The sequence below is a fragment of the Oncorhynchus clarkii genome, chromosome 10 (genome assembly GCF_045791955.1).
Source record: "Oncorhynchus clarkii lewisi isolate Uvic-CL-2024 chromosome 10, UVic_Ocla_1.0, whole genome shotgun sequence".
NCBI lineage: Eukaryota > Metazoa > Chordata > Actinopteri > Salmoniformes > Salmonidae > Oncorhynchus > Oncorhynchus clarkii.
The window spans coordinates 25,762,080-25,779,627 of NC_092156.1; the positions used below are offsets into that span (position 1 = coordinate 25,762,080).

The window sequence follows — 17,548 nt, forward strand, 5'->3', positions numbered from 1 at the left end:
AGTCAGTGGCGGCCATGATTTTAAAATGTTGCTAAATGCATATAGGGGTTGTCCATCTTCTATGGGATATATTTATTTTCCTTTTGGCTAGCCTAATTAGTTATTGAAGACTAATCACTTAAGTATTTTTAGATGTTAAAGAGATTTGTAAAAAAATCTATAGATCTTAAACTAACAGCCAAATAATTTGGTTAATTATTATTGTATTTTTTAACCCTTATTTTACCAAATAAGTTGACTGAGAAGACATTGTCATTTACATCAACGACCTGGGGAATAGTTACGGGGGGGGGGGGGGGGGGGGGGGATGATTTGAGCCAATTGTATGCTGGGGGTGATTAGGTGACCGTGACGGTATGAGGGCCCAGCATTCATCTGGCATACCATATTGTGCCAGCCCCTCCAAGTATTGCGGACCCTCAATCTTGGTTGGTATCTGGAATAAATGGTCAAACATTTCACTAATTTATTATTTACATTTTTCAAAATCACTCTCAGGCTGTTGTTGATTGATCAAACAGATTTTATGTGCACATTCAGCAGTTAGTCAAAATGAGTTTGGATTACTGAAGTTCGTGATTACCTTGTGCTGTTTAGTCTACGTAATATCTATAATTTTGAGAGATTCCACTGGAAGTTTTGTAGGTATTACAGCATTTTCGTGCATTGTGCCTGTCCATGTCACACACAAAGTTGAACATTTTGGGGATATTACAAGGATGGAGCTGTGAAAGGGATTTTAACCTTAACATGACCATCTGTGCATATTAGTAGGCATGCATTCTCTTGAATACAAAAATGCTAACAATTAGCATAGATGCTAGCTGCCTGTTTTTGTAGTAAATGCCACTCTTTTGCTTTCAAACTATCAATGCGAAAAGTAATGTCTTGAACTCAACATTATTTTGTTGCTAAATGGCCAATATCGTTATTGTCCAAAAATTTGAATATACTGTTATTCAAATTTGACCCTAACATGGTCATTGATTGAAGAGTACAATTGTAGAATTTGTGTGGTTGGGGTAATTTGATGCAATGTTCACGCCAATCAGTATTCTTTTGGAATAGCTTCTTGATTCAGTGAGGTCTAGTCACTAGTCAGAAAGCATATACTTGATAAAAGCATGACTGTTAAATCTGCTTTTTTAAACGTTGCTTCAGTCTATCATGTAGAGTTTTTTTTGCAGTGCTTTAATTTCCTTCACTACAGCAATGGGGAAACTGAATAGTAATTGCAGCAGCAGGGATTAGAAAAATATAATCCAGAGTGATGCGTTGAAAGATGATGTTATCCAGGGATTTAAGGGAATATAGCATTGTGTTCGCTTGTCTCGCTCTCTCGACTATGCTGCCAGAGCAGTATTTGGGAATGAGTTGTGTGTGTGATGACGCAGTGGTTTCTCAGTGTGAGGTGGTGGAATGGTAGGTAAAAGGTAGGGAGGCAGGCCTGACGCTCCCATCATGCAGCTGAGTCACTAGCCAGCAGACGACCGAGACTGAGAGGGTCTTTTGATTTCACCAAGCATGATCAAAGATACCTCCACCCCTTCAGTTACCCTGACAAAAAAATGAGCTTCATACACAGAACTCGCTACATGTGCCTTATGTTTTATTTTGCGGTGTAACTGACTGCTGATCATTCCATTTACTTTTACTGGCAAATCTCGCCAGCTAATTGAGACACCATCCGGAATGTTATCAAGAGCATCCGTGTGACAAAAGCATGACTGTGTGGGCTGTGTCCTCTGGGTTTGTACTGTTTGGGATGAAACCTGATCTGAGGGTGAGCAGACTCCGAGTCGCGCTGCGCTGTAGGACACTTTAGACGCTGACAGGTGCTGCTGCTTTTTTGTGATCTGATTTCACCCTGCATGCCACTGGCCAAGGAGCAACTCTCTGTGCAAAAGGACAAAGAACGTCACAGTTCATCTTTACAAAGCAACTAGGGGCCATTGATTGCGATTTGTAGTTTGTGTGGTGTCTGGGTATGCTAGGATTTCATTTCAAAAGCTATTTTGGATTATAAAACGGGTTGTTTGCATCCTGGATGCTAATTGGTTGATAGCGGGGAGTTATAGCACCACAATCCTCACATTTTCCAGTAAATGCCTGTTAACAGTTCTATTAGATTGATCAATATTCCACAGCCCAGCCAGTCATTTCCCCATGCTACTAGGCTAGTATTTGGTTCGCCTAAACCAGGGCCAACCAAATCTCGCCTAGGGCCCCTAATGCCTAATGAGCTTCCCTGATATTTTCCTGAACTGTCCAATACCTTGCTAATACATTACAATGACTTACTGCTGCATATACAAATTGTTACACCTTTCCCATATTCAAGTAATTTAAAATAACATATTAAAGTTATTATCCTTATGAACATAGAGCTCGCCAGCTTGTAGTCCTAGAAACTGTAAATGAGTTACCTCTGGTTCGTTCAGCAATTCATATAGGGAAAATGTAATGGGGGAAAGAATAGGTTTTGGTATAAATGCTGAAAATAAGGTCTGAGGTTAACACAGGCTTATTGGATCTTATATGTTCTATGAGATGTCAGTCAATTAACATTACCTTTTATAACTTATGAAGCCTTTCATGTGCTTAGATTTCAAATAAATTATTACATAAATGCTTTAAATGTTATATTAGCACAGTGCTTCTCAATTATTTTCTGTTACCCCCCCCCCCCCCCCCTAGGAAGAAGTAAACATTTCGTTTAGTGGAGGAGGAATAATGGCCTGGGGTTGTTTTTCATGCTTCGGGCTAGTCCCTTAGTTCCAGGGAAGGGAAATCAACGCTATAGCACACAATGACATTCTACACAATTCTGCGCTTCCAAAGTTGTGGTAACAGTTTGGGGAAGGCCCTTTCCTGTTTCCGCATGACAATGCCCCCATGCACAAAGCGAGGTCCATACAGAAATGGTTTGTTGATATCGGTGTGGAATAACTTGACTAGCCTTCACAGAGCCATGACCTAAACTACATCAAACATCTTTGGGATAAATTGCCCAACATCAGTGCCTGACCTCACTAATCTTGTTCTTGTGTCTGAATGGAAGCAAGTCCCTGCAGCAATCTAACATCTAGTGGAAAGCCTTCCCAGAGGAGTGGATGCTGTTATTGTAGCAATGGTGGGACCAGCTCCATATTAATGCCCATGATTCTGGAATGAGTTGCTCGACGAGCAGGTGTCTACAAACTTTTGGTCATGTTGTGTAGCTAGCCTACATGCCAATGATTTTAGCATGGCAACCATTGCAAATAGAATGAACGACCAGCCCGTTTAGCTAACAACTTCAGAATCTCAGAACTAACAACTGGCTTTTGCCCATGCTATATTATATGGTGGTAGAATACAATTCATTTACTCAATATAATAACATTTGTAATATGTTGGCAAGCGTTTTATAGAAGCAATAAGGCCCTCAAACAGCCCATAGTTATTCACACAATAATTCCTGGGTTCTCATTTGTTATTGCTTAACTATTGCTGAGCACACCACTTTAGAATATTCCCTGGAATATTAAGTTTCCTTCATAGGTCTCATAGGCCATGAGTCCAGCCGAGGGTCATGGTTTCGTAGAAGGCCCAAAATGTGTCCTCATTCATTCAAAGTTCATTGACATTTTTAAATGCAATGGTATTTGGGACTGAATTTGTACCTTTTCCCCCTGGAGCACTTTTCATCTGCTTTTCTTTAATCAGCTTCTGTAGTTGAGTTACTTTAAGGCCTACTGTATGTCATAGTGCTAAAGAAGTGTTTGTTAGACTTGTTTATATTTGAATCATTTGGGGAAATTCTAACATTTGAGTTACACTGCACATTTCTGTGAGAATATGATGGTGTAGAGAAGGCTATTTGAGGGGTTAAATAACTTTTTCAACCGATTTTCATGTCTCAGTTTATTACACGGCATGCTTTCCTTTGACATCGTTGTGATTTTATTCTGCCCAATTAATAATGTTGAAGCTATTGCTTTGGGTCTTTTGTAATAGTTTTCCTAATCAATTATTAACTTCACATCTGGTGCCATGCTTTTTTAGTTTTGGCCATCATGCAGGGATGTGATGAAATATTCTACTAGTGTACAGACATCAAATCTCTCTGCCATTGTCCTTTTTGTAGCTTTTCTTTTCTTGTCGGAAAGGTCATTGGTGCTTGTTTTTGTGTATACATTTTGGGTCATGTATAGGATGCAGTCTTGCAAAATTGCTACAGCTAAATGGGAAGTGATTGATGGTATATAGAATAATCACTGATGCAATCCTTAATTTAAGACTTGCTCTGATATACAAACGCAGTGATTTATTCAAACCACAATTACATCATTTAAGTTGTATCATTTATGTTAAGGAACACAGTAGCAAGGGTTCACACTGAGAACTGAGAATGGGGCCTTGTGACAACCTATTGAATGTGTGTCGATCAGAAGCTAACATGTCCCTCTCTTTCAGGAGAAGAGACTTCAGCATGCAAACCTTCGTCTGTCCAGCTTGCTCCCTTGTTTTCGTTCCACGCTTCTGGGCTTCTGATGGCTGCTCCCATTCCCCATTTGCACCAGCAGTACAGTGAGCAGCACCAACAGACTACTGACCCGTCTGTGCCGGCTCTGCCCCACAGCGAGCAGGCGCAGCAGTCTATTGCCAGCCAGGTACGCTAGGTACAGCTACACACACCAATAACAGTACACTCATACATACATTGATACAAATACACACACACACAACCTTACGCATACACCAAAACACACTCGCACACAGTGGTGCTAACCCCAAGCCCTGCGGCCTGTGGCTTCCTTTACACAACACTGCTTTCTGTCCGATTTTCCTAGTAAAAGGCACTTAAAAATATATCCTGACCCGCCGTGAACACGGGTTATTCTTATCGTACAGGCAACATTATGGCCTGCGTGTCCAGGACAGTGGACTAATAATAAACAGGATGATTTCATTACTGACGACAGTCATGGCTATTACCAAAATAATCTGCAGGGTGCTGTCAAACACGCCCATGACTTCAGTGGCTGCTGCCCATGTGTGTTTTTCTGATATCAGGCCCTCATCAAATTCTCCTTTATTTAAGCAGAGTCAGTGCCGTAATACCTGAGTACGGAATATAAATGTATATGAACACAGTGTACAAAACATTAAGAACACCTGCTCTTTCCATGACCAAGACTGACCAGGTGAAAGTTTTGATCCATTATTGTCACTTCAATCAGTGTAGATGAAGGGGAGGAGACGGGTTAAAGAAGGAATTGTAAGCCTTGAGACAAGACATGGACTGTATGTGTGCCATTCAGAGGGTGAATGGGCAAGACAATAGATGTGTGCCTTTTGAGCAGGGTATGGTGGTAGGTGCCAGGTGCACAGGTTTGTGTCAAGAACTGCAACACTGCTGCGTTTTTCACGCTCTACAGTTTCCCATGTGTGTCCCTCAGTGTTCGTAATGTTTGGTAAACTTGGTGTACGTGATGGTGTGTATAGACATTATGTACCGTATATGACTAGAAAAGGTGTGTACAGCAGTAGTTGTATAGGATGAGACTTGACTAGAATACAGTATATGCACTGAGTATACAAACATTAGGGACATGCATCTGTAGAAGTTCGTGAGGGTCTTAGTGGCCAATAATACTTTTTTCCAGCCTCCTGAGGTTGTAGAGGCTCTGTGCCTTCTTCACCACACTGTCTGTGTAGCTGGACCATTTCAGGATGTCAGTGATGCCGAGGAACTTGAAAGCTTTCCTCCCTCTCCACTGCCGTCTCGCTGATGTGGATGGGGGCGTGTTCCCTTTGCTTTCTTCTGAAGTCCACGATTAGCTCCTTCATTTTGTTGAGGGAGAATTTATTTTCCTGGCACCACTTCACCAGGGCCCTCACCTCCAACCTGTAGCCTGTTTCGTTGTTGGTAATCAGTCCTACCACTGTTGATTGAGTTGGAGACGTGCGTGGCCACAAAGTCATGGGAGTATAGGAGGGGGCTAAGCAGGCACAGATGTTGGGCCACCCCCCTGTTGAGGATCAGTGTAGCGCAAGTGTTGTAGCTTAACTTCACCACCAGGGGTTGGCCCGTCAGGAAATCCAGGACCCAGTTGCAAAGGGCGGGGTTCAGACCCAAGTTTATTGATGAGCTTGGCGGGCACTATGGTGTTGAAGGCTGAGCAGCATTCTTACATAGGTATTCCTCTTGTCCAGACGGGATAGGGCAGTGTGTAGTGCAATGGAGATTGCGTAATCTGTGGATCTGTTAGGGCGTTATGCAAATTGTAGTGGGTCTAGGGTTTCTGGTAAGATAGAGGTGATATGATTCTTAACTAGCCTCTCAAATCACTTCATGATGACAGAAGTGAGTGCTACAGGGCTACATTTTTGTTCCCTTCTCTTTAACAGAAGACCGTGCCTGTTTCTAAACTACCTCATCAACATTACTTTTGAAAGATAGCTTTTTGTCAATCCAGATGACCAAATATTTATAAGTGGCGACACAACAATAAGGGCACCATCCAAAGTACGTATGAGTCAGATACATTTGTACCTGATTTGGAAAAATAACCTATACTTGGTTTTACCTGCATTAAGTACCAATTTCAGTTCAAGAAAGGCTTTCTGCAGGAAAATACAGAGCCTGGTCAGCTGTGGGGGTAATGGCATACACCACAGTCATCTGCATACAAGTGCATTTAATTTTTTATAAACCAATTTTGTTAATGTAAATAGTAAAACGAACCAAACCAATAATCGATCCCTGTGGGACATTGTTCTGTCCTTTTTAAATAATGTCATGCATAGCAACATTTGCCACATAAACAACAGATGCAGGTGAGTGTGTGTTTCTGAAACGGTGATGTTCTCTGTGTTTGGTGCGTCTGTGTTTTAAGGTGACCCCTGATGTTGTCATGTTACAGAGGCGCATGCCACAGTGCTTTCGCGACCCGTCCTCGTCTCCCCTGAGGAAGCTCTCTATTGACCTGATCAAAACCTACAAATGCATCAATGAGGTAAGTTCCACCACTCTCCCTCCGCCACACACTACACCTGTACCTGGAACTCTGGTCGCTCAAGGCCAGGGCTCGCACAAAACATACACTGAAGGATTAATCACTACTCAAATTCCAATTTTTGTAAATAACACATCTGAAAATCAGGCCTGCACTGATCACTTGAAGATTTGAATCGAATAGTGACAACATCCCATGCAATCTCAGCTTGTACTGCATAGTGGTGGTTAGGGCCTACCTTTTAGCAACTACCTCCCAGGCTCCGATGGGAGGTGGGTAATCTAGTAACAACACCATTTTGTTGGCAGGTATACTATGCAAAAAAGAAGCGGAGACACCAACATGTCCAGGGCGACGACTCCAGTCACAAGAAAGAGAGGAAGGTCTTCAACGACGGCTATGATGACGACAACTACGACTACATCGTCAAAAACGGGGAGAAATGGATGGACCGCTACGAGATCGACTCCTTGATAGGCAAAGGCTCGTTTGGACAAGTGAGTCACATGACATACATGTATTGTCAACCACCAGGGGAGAAGTTACCTTTTTGCAGAAACTCATCTGGTATTGTTTCAACCACCACCAGGCCTTTAAAGGGCTAGACATGGTCCTTAAAATTGACCTGACATGTATGTTTTCAAAAATGATACATGAGCATATAACCAGAGGCTCACACATTGTGGCGGAATCGCTGATAGGACTGTGAAGATCTTGGAATTTGAGGTTATGGTAATTGGCCAGGCCAATGTACATGGTCACCGACATAACCGTTCTGGGGGTTAAGTCACAATTCTGTTTGTACACTTATTTACATGGACATGCTTCTTAATAAAACCTATTTGAAATAAGCCATTACACTTCGTTATTATCACGCCACTTTCATTATTATTATTCAGGTTATTACTAATACATATTAATAAAATAAATGTAAGTGCCAGGTTAAAGAGAGTCTGTCACATGTCCATGTTGACACATTAATGGAGTCAAAATAAAAATGTATGCCTACCTTGTTCTTGTCTGTTGGCTTTTCTGCATATAAAAACAATTTAATACAGATCCTATTCTGATGCACAAAACCATTCAAACAAAGTCCGATGGGGTTTCTCCCACTTTCCCCAAAATATTCACATACTGCCACAAACCCTGCTGCTGTGGTCATTCGATGGCATTGGCATATGTTCTTCAAAGAAAGGAAGCCATAATGAGAAGTAATGTAGCGTAAGCAACTGACAATAGGCCTTTTACAAGCGTTTGATTCTTATTAAAGAGATGCAGTCCAGACAGGCTACTTTAAAAAACTTTCTGCATGAACATATGCATATAGAGAATCAGTGTACTCACTCACCAAGTAAAAGCACCTGTCAGTCAAAGCCAGCAGCGTATGTCAGACAAGCAAATATCCTTTCCTTAAAACTTATTAAAAAACAAAAAAACTAGGCCTATCTTGGGCTTTCTGAAAGTAGGCTATAAGCTAAGGAATTGACAAGGAAAGTATGAATGGGACAGATGTGTGTGCGCGCGCCTGGAAGAGTGTGCTGTACACGCAGGAGAGCAGAGAGCTAGCGAGTAGAGAGCACGCGCAGGTGTGTGTGTGTGTGTGTGACGGAAGAGGCTGTAATAAATCAGAGCCCCACCCCCTCCCTGTTCAGTGCATGTGTTCCTGCCTGGCTCATTGTTTTTACATGGTTTGTGTTTGGCCTTGCCTCTCTCCAGGTTGTAAAGGCATATGACCGTGCAGAGCAGGAGTGGGTGGCAATTAAGATCATCAAGAACAAGAAGGCTTTTCTTAATCAAGCCCAGATTGAAGTGCGGCTTCTCGAGCTCATGAACAAACATGACACGGAGATGAAGTACTACATAGGTACAGCCAGATTCTCCTTTTTCCCTATACACGTCCCTAATGTGATTTCTGGATTTTTTTTCTTCTCATTTTGTCTGTCATAGTTGAAGTGTACCTATGATGAAAATTACAGGCCTCTCTCATCTTTTTAAGTGGGAGAACTTGCACAATTGGTGGCTGACTAAATACTATTTTGCCCCACTGTACATCATACATACATACATACATACATACATACATACATACATACATTTGACCTCTGTTCAACTTTGTGATGGAGTCTTTACTATAGTAATACCAAAAAGACCCCAAAACATCTTGATGGAAGTGTGCCATCTACCTGCTAGCTACACAGGACCGCGCCGATGTGTATAAGTTGGTAGAGCATTGCTTGCAGTGCCAGGGTTCTGGTTTCGATTCCCACGGGGGACCAGTACGAAAAAAGTATTAACATGTGTAAGTCGCTCTGGATAAGCGTCTGCTAAATGACTAATATGTAAATGTTTTGGAGAACCTTAATTGAAAAGGCTTTTTACTCCAGGATAAGGCTTAATCTGTCCAGGAAACCAGTCCATTAACATGCGCAAGTCAATAATCAGTATCCAATATGTTAACATCACTAGTGTATCAACCTAACTCAAAACAAATGCTCATTAGTCTTTTTTTTGTCCCCTCTTCTCTCTCCAGTTCACCTTAAGCGCCACTTCATGTTCCGGAGCCACCTGTGCTTGGTGTTTGAGATGCTCTCCTACAACCTGTATGACCTGCTGCGGAACACCAACTTCCGTGGCGTCTCACTCAACCTCACACGCAAGTTTGCCCAGCAAATGTGCACAGCACTGTTATTCTTGGCCACGCCCGAGCTCAGCATCATCCACTGTGACCTGAAGCCCGAGAACATCCTGTTGTGCAACCCCAAGAGGAGCGCCATCAAGATCGTGGATTTTGGCAGCTCCTGCCAGCTGGGACAGAGGGTAGGGCTGGGAATTGCCAGGGATCTCACAATACTTAGGTGCCGATACGATATGTATTGCATTTCTCATTATTCTATAGGTATTGCGATTTGATGTTCCAAAAGTATTCAGACCGCTTCACTTTAATGGATAAAATATTTTTTTACACAATACCCCATAATGACAAAGCAGGCAGTTTTTTTTTGAAATGTTTACACTTTTATAAAAAAATAAGCCGATATCACATTTACTAAAGTATTCAAACCCTTTACTCAGTACTTTGAAGCATCTTTGGCAGCGAATTACATTCTCGAGACTTCTTGCGTGTGACGCTACATGCTTGGCACACCTGTATTTGGGGAGTTTCTCCCATTCGTCTCTGCAGATCCTTTCAAGCTCTGTCAGGTTGGATGGGGAGCGTCGCTGCACAGTTATTTACAGACCTCTCCAGAGATGTTCAAGTCCTGGATCTGGGTGGGCCACTCAAGGTCATTGAGACTTGTTCCGAAGCCACTCTTGCGTTGTCTTGGCCTTCGCCCCAGTCTGAGGTCCTGAGTGTCTGGAGCAGGTTTTCATCAAGGATCTCTCTACTTTGCTCCGTTCATCTTTCCCTCGATCCTAACTAGTCTCCCTGCCCCTGAACAACATCCCCACAGCATGATGCTGCCACTACCATGCTTCACCATATGGATGGTGCCAGGTTTCCTCCAGTTGTGATGCTTGGCATTCAGGCCAAAGAGTTTCATCTTGGTTTCATCAGACCAGAGAATCTTGTTTCTCATGGTCAGAGTCCTTTCGGTGCCTTTTGGCAAACTCCAATCGGGCTGTCATGTGCATTTTACTGAGGAGTGGCTTCTGTCTGGCCACTTTACTATAAAGGCCTGATTGGTTGAGTGCTACAGAGATGGTTGTCTTTCTGGAAGGTTCTCCCATCTCCACAGAGGAACTCTGGAGTTCTGTCAGAGTGACCATCAGGTTTTTGGTCACCTCCCTGACCAATCCCCTTCTCCCCCGATTGCTCAGTTTGGCTGGGCGGCCAGCTCTAGGAAGAGTCTTGGTGGTTCCAAACTTCTTCCATTTAAGAATGATGGAGACCATTGTGTTCTTGGTGACCTTCAATGCTGCAGAAATGCTTTGGTACCTTTCCCCAGATCTGTCCCTGGGCACAATTCTGCCACGGACCTCTACGGACAATGCCTTTGACCTCATGGCTTGGTTTTTGCTCTGACATGCACTGTCAACTGTGGGACCTTTTTATATAGACAGGTCTGTGCCTTTCCAAATCATGTCCAGTCAATTGAATTACTACAGGTGGACTCCAATCAAGTTGTAGAAACATCTCAAGGATGATCAATGGAAATGGGATGCACCTGAGCTCAATTTCCAGTCTCATAGCAAAGGGTCTAAATGCTTATGTAAATAAGGTATTTCTGTCTTTGTGGGGTATTGTGTGTAGATTGATGTGGATTTTTTAAATTTAATACATTTTAGAACAAGGCTGTAACGTAACAGAATGTGGGGGAAAAATCAAGGGGTCTAAGTACTTTCCGAAGGCACTGTATGTTTGCGGCAGAGAGACGAGGGAGAGCATGAGAACATTTTTTAAATGATCAGATAAAATAAAATCTCACTATTTAAAAAGATGGTTTACAAGATATAGGATGAAAAATACTGGCGTTTTTTGATAGGCAGCGAAAGCTACGGAGCAAAAAAATTGTTGGAATCTTGTACTCAAAGTATCGATTATAATTTGTAACTGTATCGGTCCCCCCCATCACTAACAGAGGCTAGGTGAATGAGGATGTGACGTTGATGATGTTTTTCCTGGAGGTTAATATGGTAAATTTTATGCTACATAAGTCTTACACCAAAACTGAGAATCTGATATTTTTGTGACCCACTATGGATTCTCTATTTAATGGATTGATTAATTATTGGCTAGATGGATTGGTAGAGTATGATGTGGAAAGATACGAAACAATGTATTTTTTGGAAAGGGTTGCATGGCTAGAAAAGGGTAACAAAAATGCCATGTCCTAATAGCTGTGACCCCTTTCTGTCCACTCAGATCTACCAGTACATCCAGAGTCGCTTCTACCGCTCCCCAGAGGTGCTGCTGGGCATGCCTTACGACCTGGCCATCGACATGTGGTCCCTGGGCTGCATTCTGGTGGAGATGCACACCGGAGAGCCCCTCTTCAGTGGGGCCAATGAGGTAGGACTCATGGAATGAAAATATGTAGTCTTTATTTAGGATGATATAACTTGTCAGATAATGCTTACCTGTGATGCTTCATTGTGCTCATGTGAGAAAGATTTTCAGTTTTTGTCTTCATCAAGATGAGTATAGGGAGTGAGAACCTAATAAAGACCAACAGAGGGAGCTGTGGTGCTTTGAACGTTTCACTAGGAGACAGGACTCCACTTTTCACCTAGTTTAGTTGTTGTATTGTAGATAAGAGGCATGTGTCACATGCCTCTTAAACTCAGTCCTTTTTCCTATACTGAGGTGCAGGCAATTTCATACGCAGTTAGTGCCAAATAGGGTAAGACATTCTTAATTGTGGTCTTCTGATTTTTCAGATTGATCAAATTAACAAAATAGTGGAAGTTCTGGGTGTCCCTCCCAATTACATATTGGACCAGGCGCCCAAGGCCAGGAAGTTCTTTGAGAAGATATCGGACAGCACGTGGGGTGCAAAGAAGACCAAAGATGCCAAAAGGGTGAGTTCAACAAATCACCCTGTCAATTATGTTGTTGTGATGTCATAAATGTCCTTTGCAATAGTGAGTGTATATATATCCTCAAAGTCTCTGTTCTGTGTGTGCGCAGTATAAGCCGCCGGGCATGCGGAAGCTGCACAGCATCCTGGGTGTGGAGGCGGGGGGTCCTGGGGGGCGGCGGGCGGGTGAGTCTGGCCACGCTGTCGCTGAGTACTTGAAGTTCAAGGATCTGATCCTTCGGATGCTGGACTACGACCCCAAGAGCCGCATCCAGCCCTACTACGCCCTGCAGCACAGCTTCTTCAAGAAGACTGCGGATGAGGGGACCAACACGAGCAGCAGCGTGTCCACCAGCCCCGCACTGGAGCAGTCCCAGTCCTCTGGAACCACTTCCAGCACCTCCTCCAGCTCAGGTAGGGAGAGCAACGCAGCCGCAATGCTGCATGGAGAACTGGAGGTTCACTTTGAAGCATTAGCGTGACCTTAGACCCATGTCTCTCAGTCCAATCCTGGGGAACCCCTGGGGTGTTCACTTTGTTTGCTCTAGCCTCGCACACTGTGGGATTCCCAAGGAATACATTTTTTCAGTAGGAAATTAGTACAGGTAGTGCAGAGCCTTAAGGGAGATTGGAACTGTCTCAAATGTTCAACATAAATTTAATGTCAACTGATTTGTGTTTCTGCTCTGCAGGAGGGTCGTCTGGCACGAGCACCAGTGGGCGGGCGCGCTCGGACCCAACACATCAGCACCGGCACAGCGGAGGTCACTTCAGTGCCGTGCAGGCCATGGACTGCGAAAATCTCTGCCCACAGGCAAGTCTCACACACACACTATTTCTCCTGGCCAAGTGACCCCCACTAGATTGTCACGTAGTCTATAACCCAGGTTAACAACCTTTACCTCAACTCCCATTTGAGATGGATGAGCCCTCTCATAGGCACAGCTTGGGGAAGTATTGGGTTTTCTAAACATAGGTGTCGCTCTTCAGACAGAGTTGAATAACCTGTTATCAGTCATTTGAGTTACTGACTGTTGCTGTTGTGTGTCAGGCGAGGCAGCCGCTCCCTCCCCCAGTTGGCTGGGCTGGTGGCAAAGGGGCGCAGACAGTGACAGTGGAGACCCACCCCGTCCAGGAAACCACCTTTCACGTGCCTCCCCAGGCGCCCAAGGCCATCCACCCCTTGGCCCCCGTCAACAGCTCCTCCGCCCACCAGCACCATCACCACGGACACCATCACTTACACCATCAACCCCACCACCCCCATGGACAGCAGGGCCTGCCTGCGCGGCCCCGCCTCTACCACTCCCCTATCAACAGTGCCTCCACAGAGAACGCGGTGGAGGTGGTGCACGGCCACCTGTCTATGACCTCCCTGTCTTCCTCCTCCTCCTCCACATCTTCCTCCTCCACCGGGACCCAGGGGAACAAGGCTTACCAGCTGCGCCCGCTCCCTGCCAACGCAGCCATGGACTTTGGCCAGAACGGCAGAATGGGACTGGGTGCCTTCTCCAACCCCAGACAAGAGACTGGGATGGCGGGCCACCCCACCTACCCCATGGGCATGAGACAAGGCATAGACAGGGAGGAGTCGCCCATGGCAGGAGTCTGTGTACAGCAGAGTTCTGTCGCCAGTTCGTGACAAAACTGAGAATGTTTTGTTTTTTTGAAGGTGGTGGGTTTTTATTTCAACAAAAAAAGTGCGTAAAGAATCAAAAAGCTGCTTTAAACTAGAGGGGGAGATTATCACTTACTCTCTGCCACAGTGCAAAGCCCACCATTTCTCCAACTCCTCCCCATGCCACCCTTGGGTTTCTCTTTTCACTTTGGTTTCAAATGGGATTATTCGCTCCACCATTTTCAGTGTTCACAGGGAATTAGATTTTTACTACAAACGTTCTTGCATAACATACTTCACAACAGTACTGAAACATCCATTCATTTCACATACAACTCTCACTCGACTGCATGGTTTGCATTATTCCTTGTTATTGTCAGCCGAGAGCTTAGAAGTCTGTGGATAGAAAATGACGTAGACATTATTTGTTAACGGCTATTTAGTAAAGGAATTGTTACAGCACCATAGCATTTCCAGAAACTCCTATCCACACATTTGCACTTTTTTCCATATTCGGCAAGAATAATTTTCTCTGGATTTATATTCTCATTTGAATTTTTCTGTTCTGTTGTACAATCCCACCTGTGAGCTGTGAGACATGAAGTGTATACTACAAAGCAGGATCAATGAGTTAGCTAACTTTTATAAACAACTAGGTTGTTGTCATTAGACCATTTCCATTTCAAGCTTCTTCTTTTTTTAAAAATAAGTTATTTCCGAATATTTAGGCAATTTGGCTGGCTAACTCATTGATCCTGCTTTGTAGTATACCTGTCCATAGAGTGGCAGATGATTGAAGCATTATACAGGGAGTTTCCATCTCGCTGGGTTTGTCTGTCACACTTTCTTTGAGAGGAATGTGGATGCGCTGCGCGGGGGCCAGCCATGTACAGCTGTGCAGCAGAGTGCCATGCTGGGAGGCCCCAGGCAAGTAAAGGTGGGCCCTCCTAGCCCTCCCCTGGACTGGAAAAAGGCCACACTCAAGAGATGTACTTAGGAGCAGTGGCCAGGGCCGAGCCACCCCAAACCTACAGTACAGTTGTCTGGGCAGTGTCCGGTTTTTTAGATAACTCTTTGGCCTTATGTTTTTTGGGGACTCTGAAATGAAGGGTGGGGGGTGGGGAAAGAAGCTGGACATTATTGTTTAAATGAGAAAATAGCTTTCTATTTTTGGAGTTTGGGTATAAAACAAACATAATTCTTAACAAAGGAAAAAGTAGGAAAAAATGTGTTTTGAGAATGGTAATTTGAGGCCTTTAACTAAAACGTGTGACTTGCGAGGTCCAGTGATTGCCGGGCTTTGTAAGTTCACAGAAGTATTTTTGTTGCAAGATGGATGGAATTGGCTATGACTGTGTCCCTTCCAACTTTTTACTTGCTTTTCTTTGTTTCTTCAGCATGTGGTTCCTCCAACAGAGCTTCTGCAAAAATGTCTTCTGTTCATCTTCAATATGAAAACATGCTGAATTTTATGTGACTGCTTTTTTGCCTCACAATTATGCTGTGAATTTTACAAGAATTTATTTTCCCTTTTTGATAATTTATTGTACCAAAGCTGTTTTTATAGCACATAGATTTCTGTAACCAATAATGTAGCAGTTCTGCACTTTTGACACATGGTGTATCAAGACCTTTTTAAAATGTCAGTAAAAATGGCTGAATCTATTGCTTTAGCAAAACTGGAGCTGTTGTTGAACTCAGTACATTTACTGTTAGCTGAATCTTCAACAGAATTGGTTGTAAAGGGTTTTTTTTCCTCTCTAAAACGCAAAAAACAACAATCAAAAACAAATCTCTCATTGGTATAACTTTTTTCTGTTCTCAAGGACTTGAGGGACAATAGATGCCAACGCTGATTGCTACTCTGCGGGTTCCGGAGTATCAGTATGGTTGCTGTTAGTTGAGGCATGTCCTCGTATTCAGATGTGAACAGTGCATTAATCCTTCAATTTGTGACCAGGTATTCAGCGGCTGTTTCAAACGTGCCTGTCTGGATAAAGCTGCCTTGACTACTTTCGGCAGTCTTCATGGCAGTGGCTAAAATGGTGCCCCTTTTCCCCTGTCAATTTAGAAACAACCTTTTTTGACCTAGCTAGCAGAGAGGCACTGTACACATCCACATTTTAGCTGGGATACTGCTCTAAATTAGCTAAAATCCATGTTTGACTGAAGCTCTCACCATAGAGGTTGAATCCAAAAGGAAACTAGTAGGGACGAATGGTGTGAGAGGTGAGCCCTGCCTGCTGGAGTGTCCTACTCCAGTCTCATCGTGTGATGCCTGAGGATACGGGAGAACTGGCCTAAGTTTTGTACCCTTTGCAAAAATTTAAGGGGGCTGCAACAGCTAGAGGAAAGGTGTCCATGACATCACAGGCTTCAGGTGTTTACTTTTCAACCCCATTTTAATAGCTGAAATAGAATTTATGTATATATTTGTATTTTTTTAATAAAGGAAGTTTAGAACTCACTACTTTTTTCCTAATGGTATTTTGAGTACATTTAAGTCAATGTGGAGACCATGCAGTGGAAGTTCTGTGATATTAGTCAGTGGGTAACCGTGCTTCCAGGCCAAAGTAGTTGACAATGCCAGTACAAATGCAAAACATTTAGGGTTTAAATTAACAGGAGAGTAGATATTCATACCGTAAATATTATAGACAGGGTATAGTGTGTGGATGTGTCTACAAACCTGAATGACAGCTGTGTTTTAATATATAAATACATACGCAATTATGTACATATATTACAGGAACTATTTTTGGGTGCATAAAAATTGGCATAAGCTTCCACCGTGGGGCCATTTGCAGTCGGGCTACTGATACGTGTGTGTGAAAGTGAAAGCCACGATCGTCAACAAACATCCAACTTTTACTCCCAAGTGTTCAATATAATTTCTGCTCTGCTCCCTATTTAATTGGAATACAGGCTTTTTATTGCCACCCTTGCCTTCCTGTCCCCCAGTCGTCTGATTTTGAGTGATTGACAACAGTTTGGTTACAGGACATCTGACGTGCATTGTAAAGATTAAATGGCATGGGAAAAGAAATACCTGTGTCCACAGATTGTAAGATCTAGTCAATACTTGCTCTGTATATTAGAATGTTCCAAACATTTTTTTTTAAATGGACAAGCCCTTTGTATTATATTCAAGCGGTCTTATGTATGATATAAACATTTAAAAAAGTTAATCAACTTGTACTGAGTCTATTTGTTTCCTTTTTCTCTGCCACTTTTTTTGGTTCTCAGATGGGTAACAACTGGAATTTAATCCCAGTAGACATGTCTAGAATGCCAACCCAAGTATTTTAACTAGTCTAGTTCCCATCATGACAATGTTATGCTTCAGTAAGGATAATGAAAAGCACAATCTTCAAATAACCTTTTTACACAATGGCATTGAATGTGTT

The 17,548-nt window shown here is 43.1% G+C and overlaps 1 protein-coding gene across 3 annotated transcripts in view; it reads left to right on the forward strand.

Annotated features, from left to right (window-relative positions):
* LOC139418181 (dual specificity tyrosine-phosphorylation-regulated kinase 1A-like) overlaps positions 1-17,326 on the forward strand; it is a 32,100-nt gene extending 14,774 nt beyond the window's left edge. Inside the window, exons 2-11 of one of the 3 annotated variants that reach the window (XM_071167437.1) lie at positions 4,459-4,655; positions 6,885-7,004; positions 7,313-7,501; positions 8,721-8,868; positions 9,535-9,821; positions 11,869-12,015; positions 12,384-12,524; positions 12,634-12,937; positions 13,216-13,337; positions 13,575-17,326. In XM_071167437.1, the coding sequence (XP_071023538.1) occupies positions 4,536-4,655; positions 6,885-7,004; positions 7,313-7,501; positions 8,721-8,868; positions 9,535-9,821; positions 11,869-12,015; positions 12,384-12,524; positions 12,634-12,937; positions 13,216-13,337; positions 13,575-14,165 (2,169 nt within the window). In that variant the 5' untranslated portion in view covers positions 4,459-4,535 and the 3' untranslated portion in view covers positions 14,166-17,326. Of the gene's footprint in view, positions 1-4,418; positions 4,656-6,884; positions 7,005-7,312; positions 7,502-8,720; positions 8,869-9,534; positions 9,822-11,868; positions 12,016-12,383; positions 12,525-12,633; positions 12,938-13,215; positions 13,338-13,574 lie in introns of those variants that run through there. The other 2 variants (XM_071167438.1, XM_071167436.1) reach the window with 2 other exon arrangements.
* Positions 17,327-17,548: the final 222 nt, after the last annotated feature.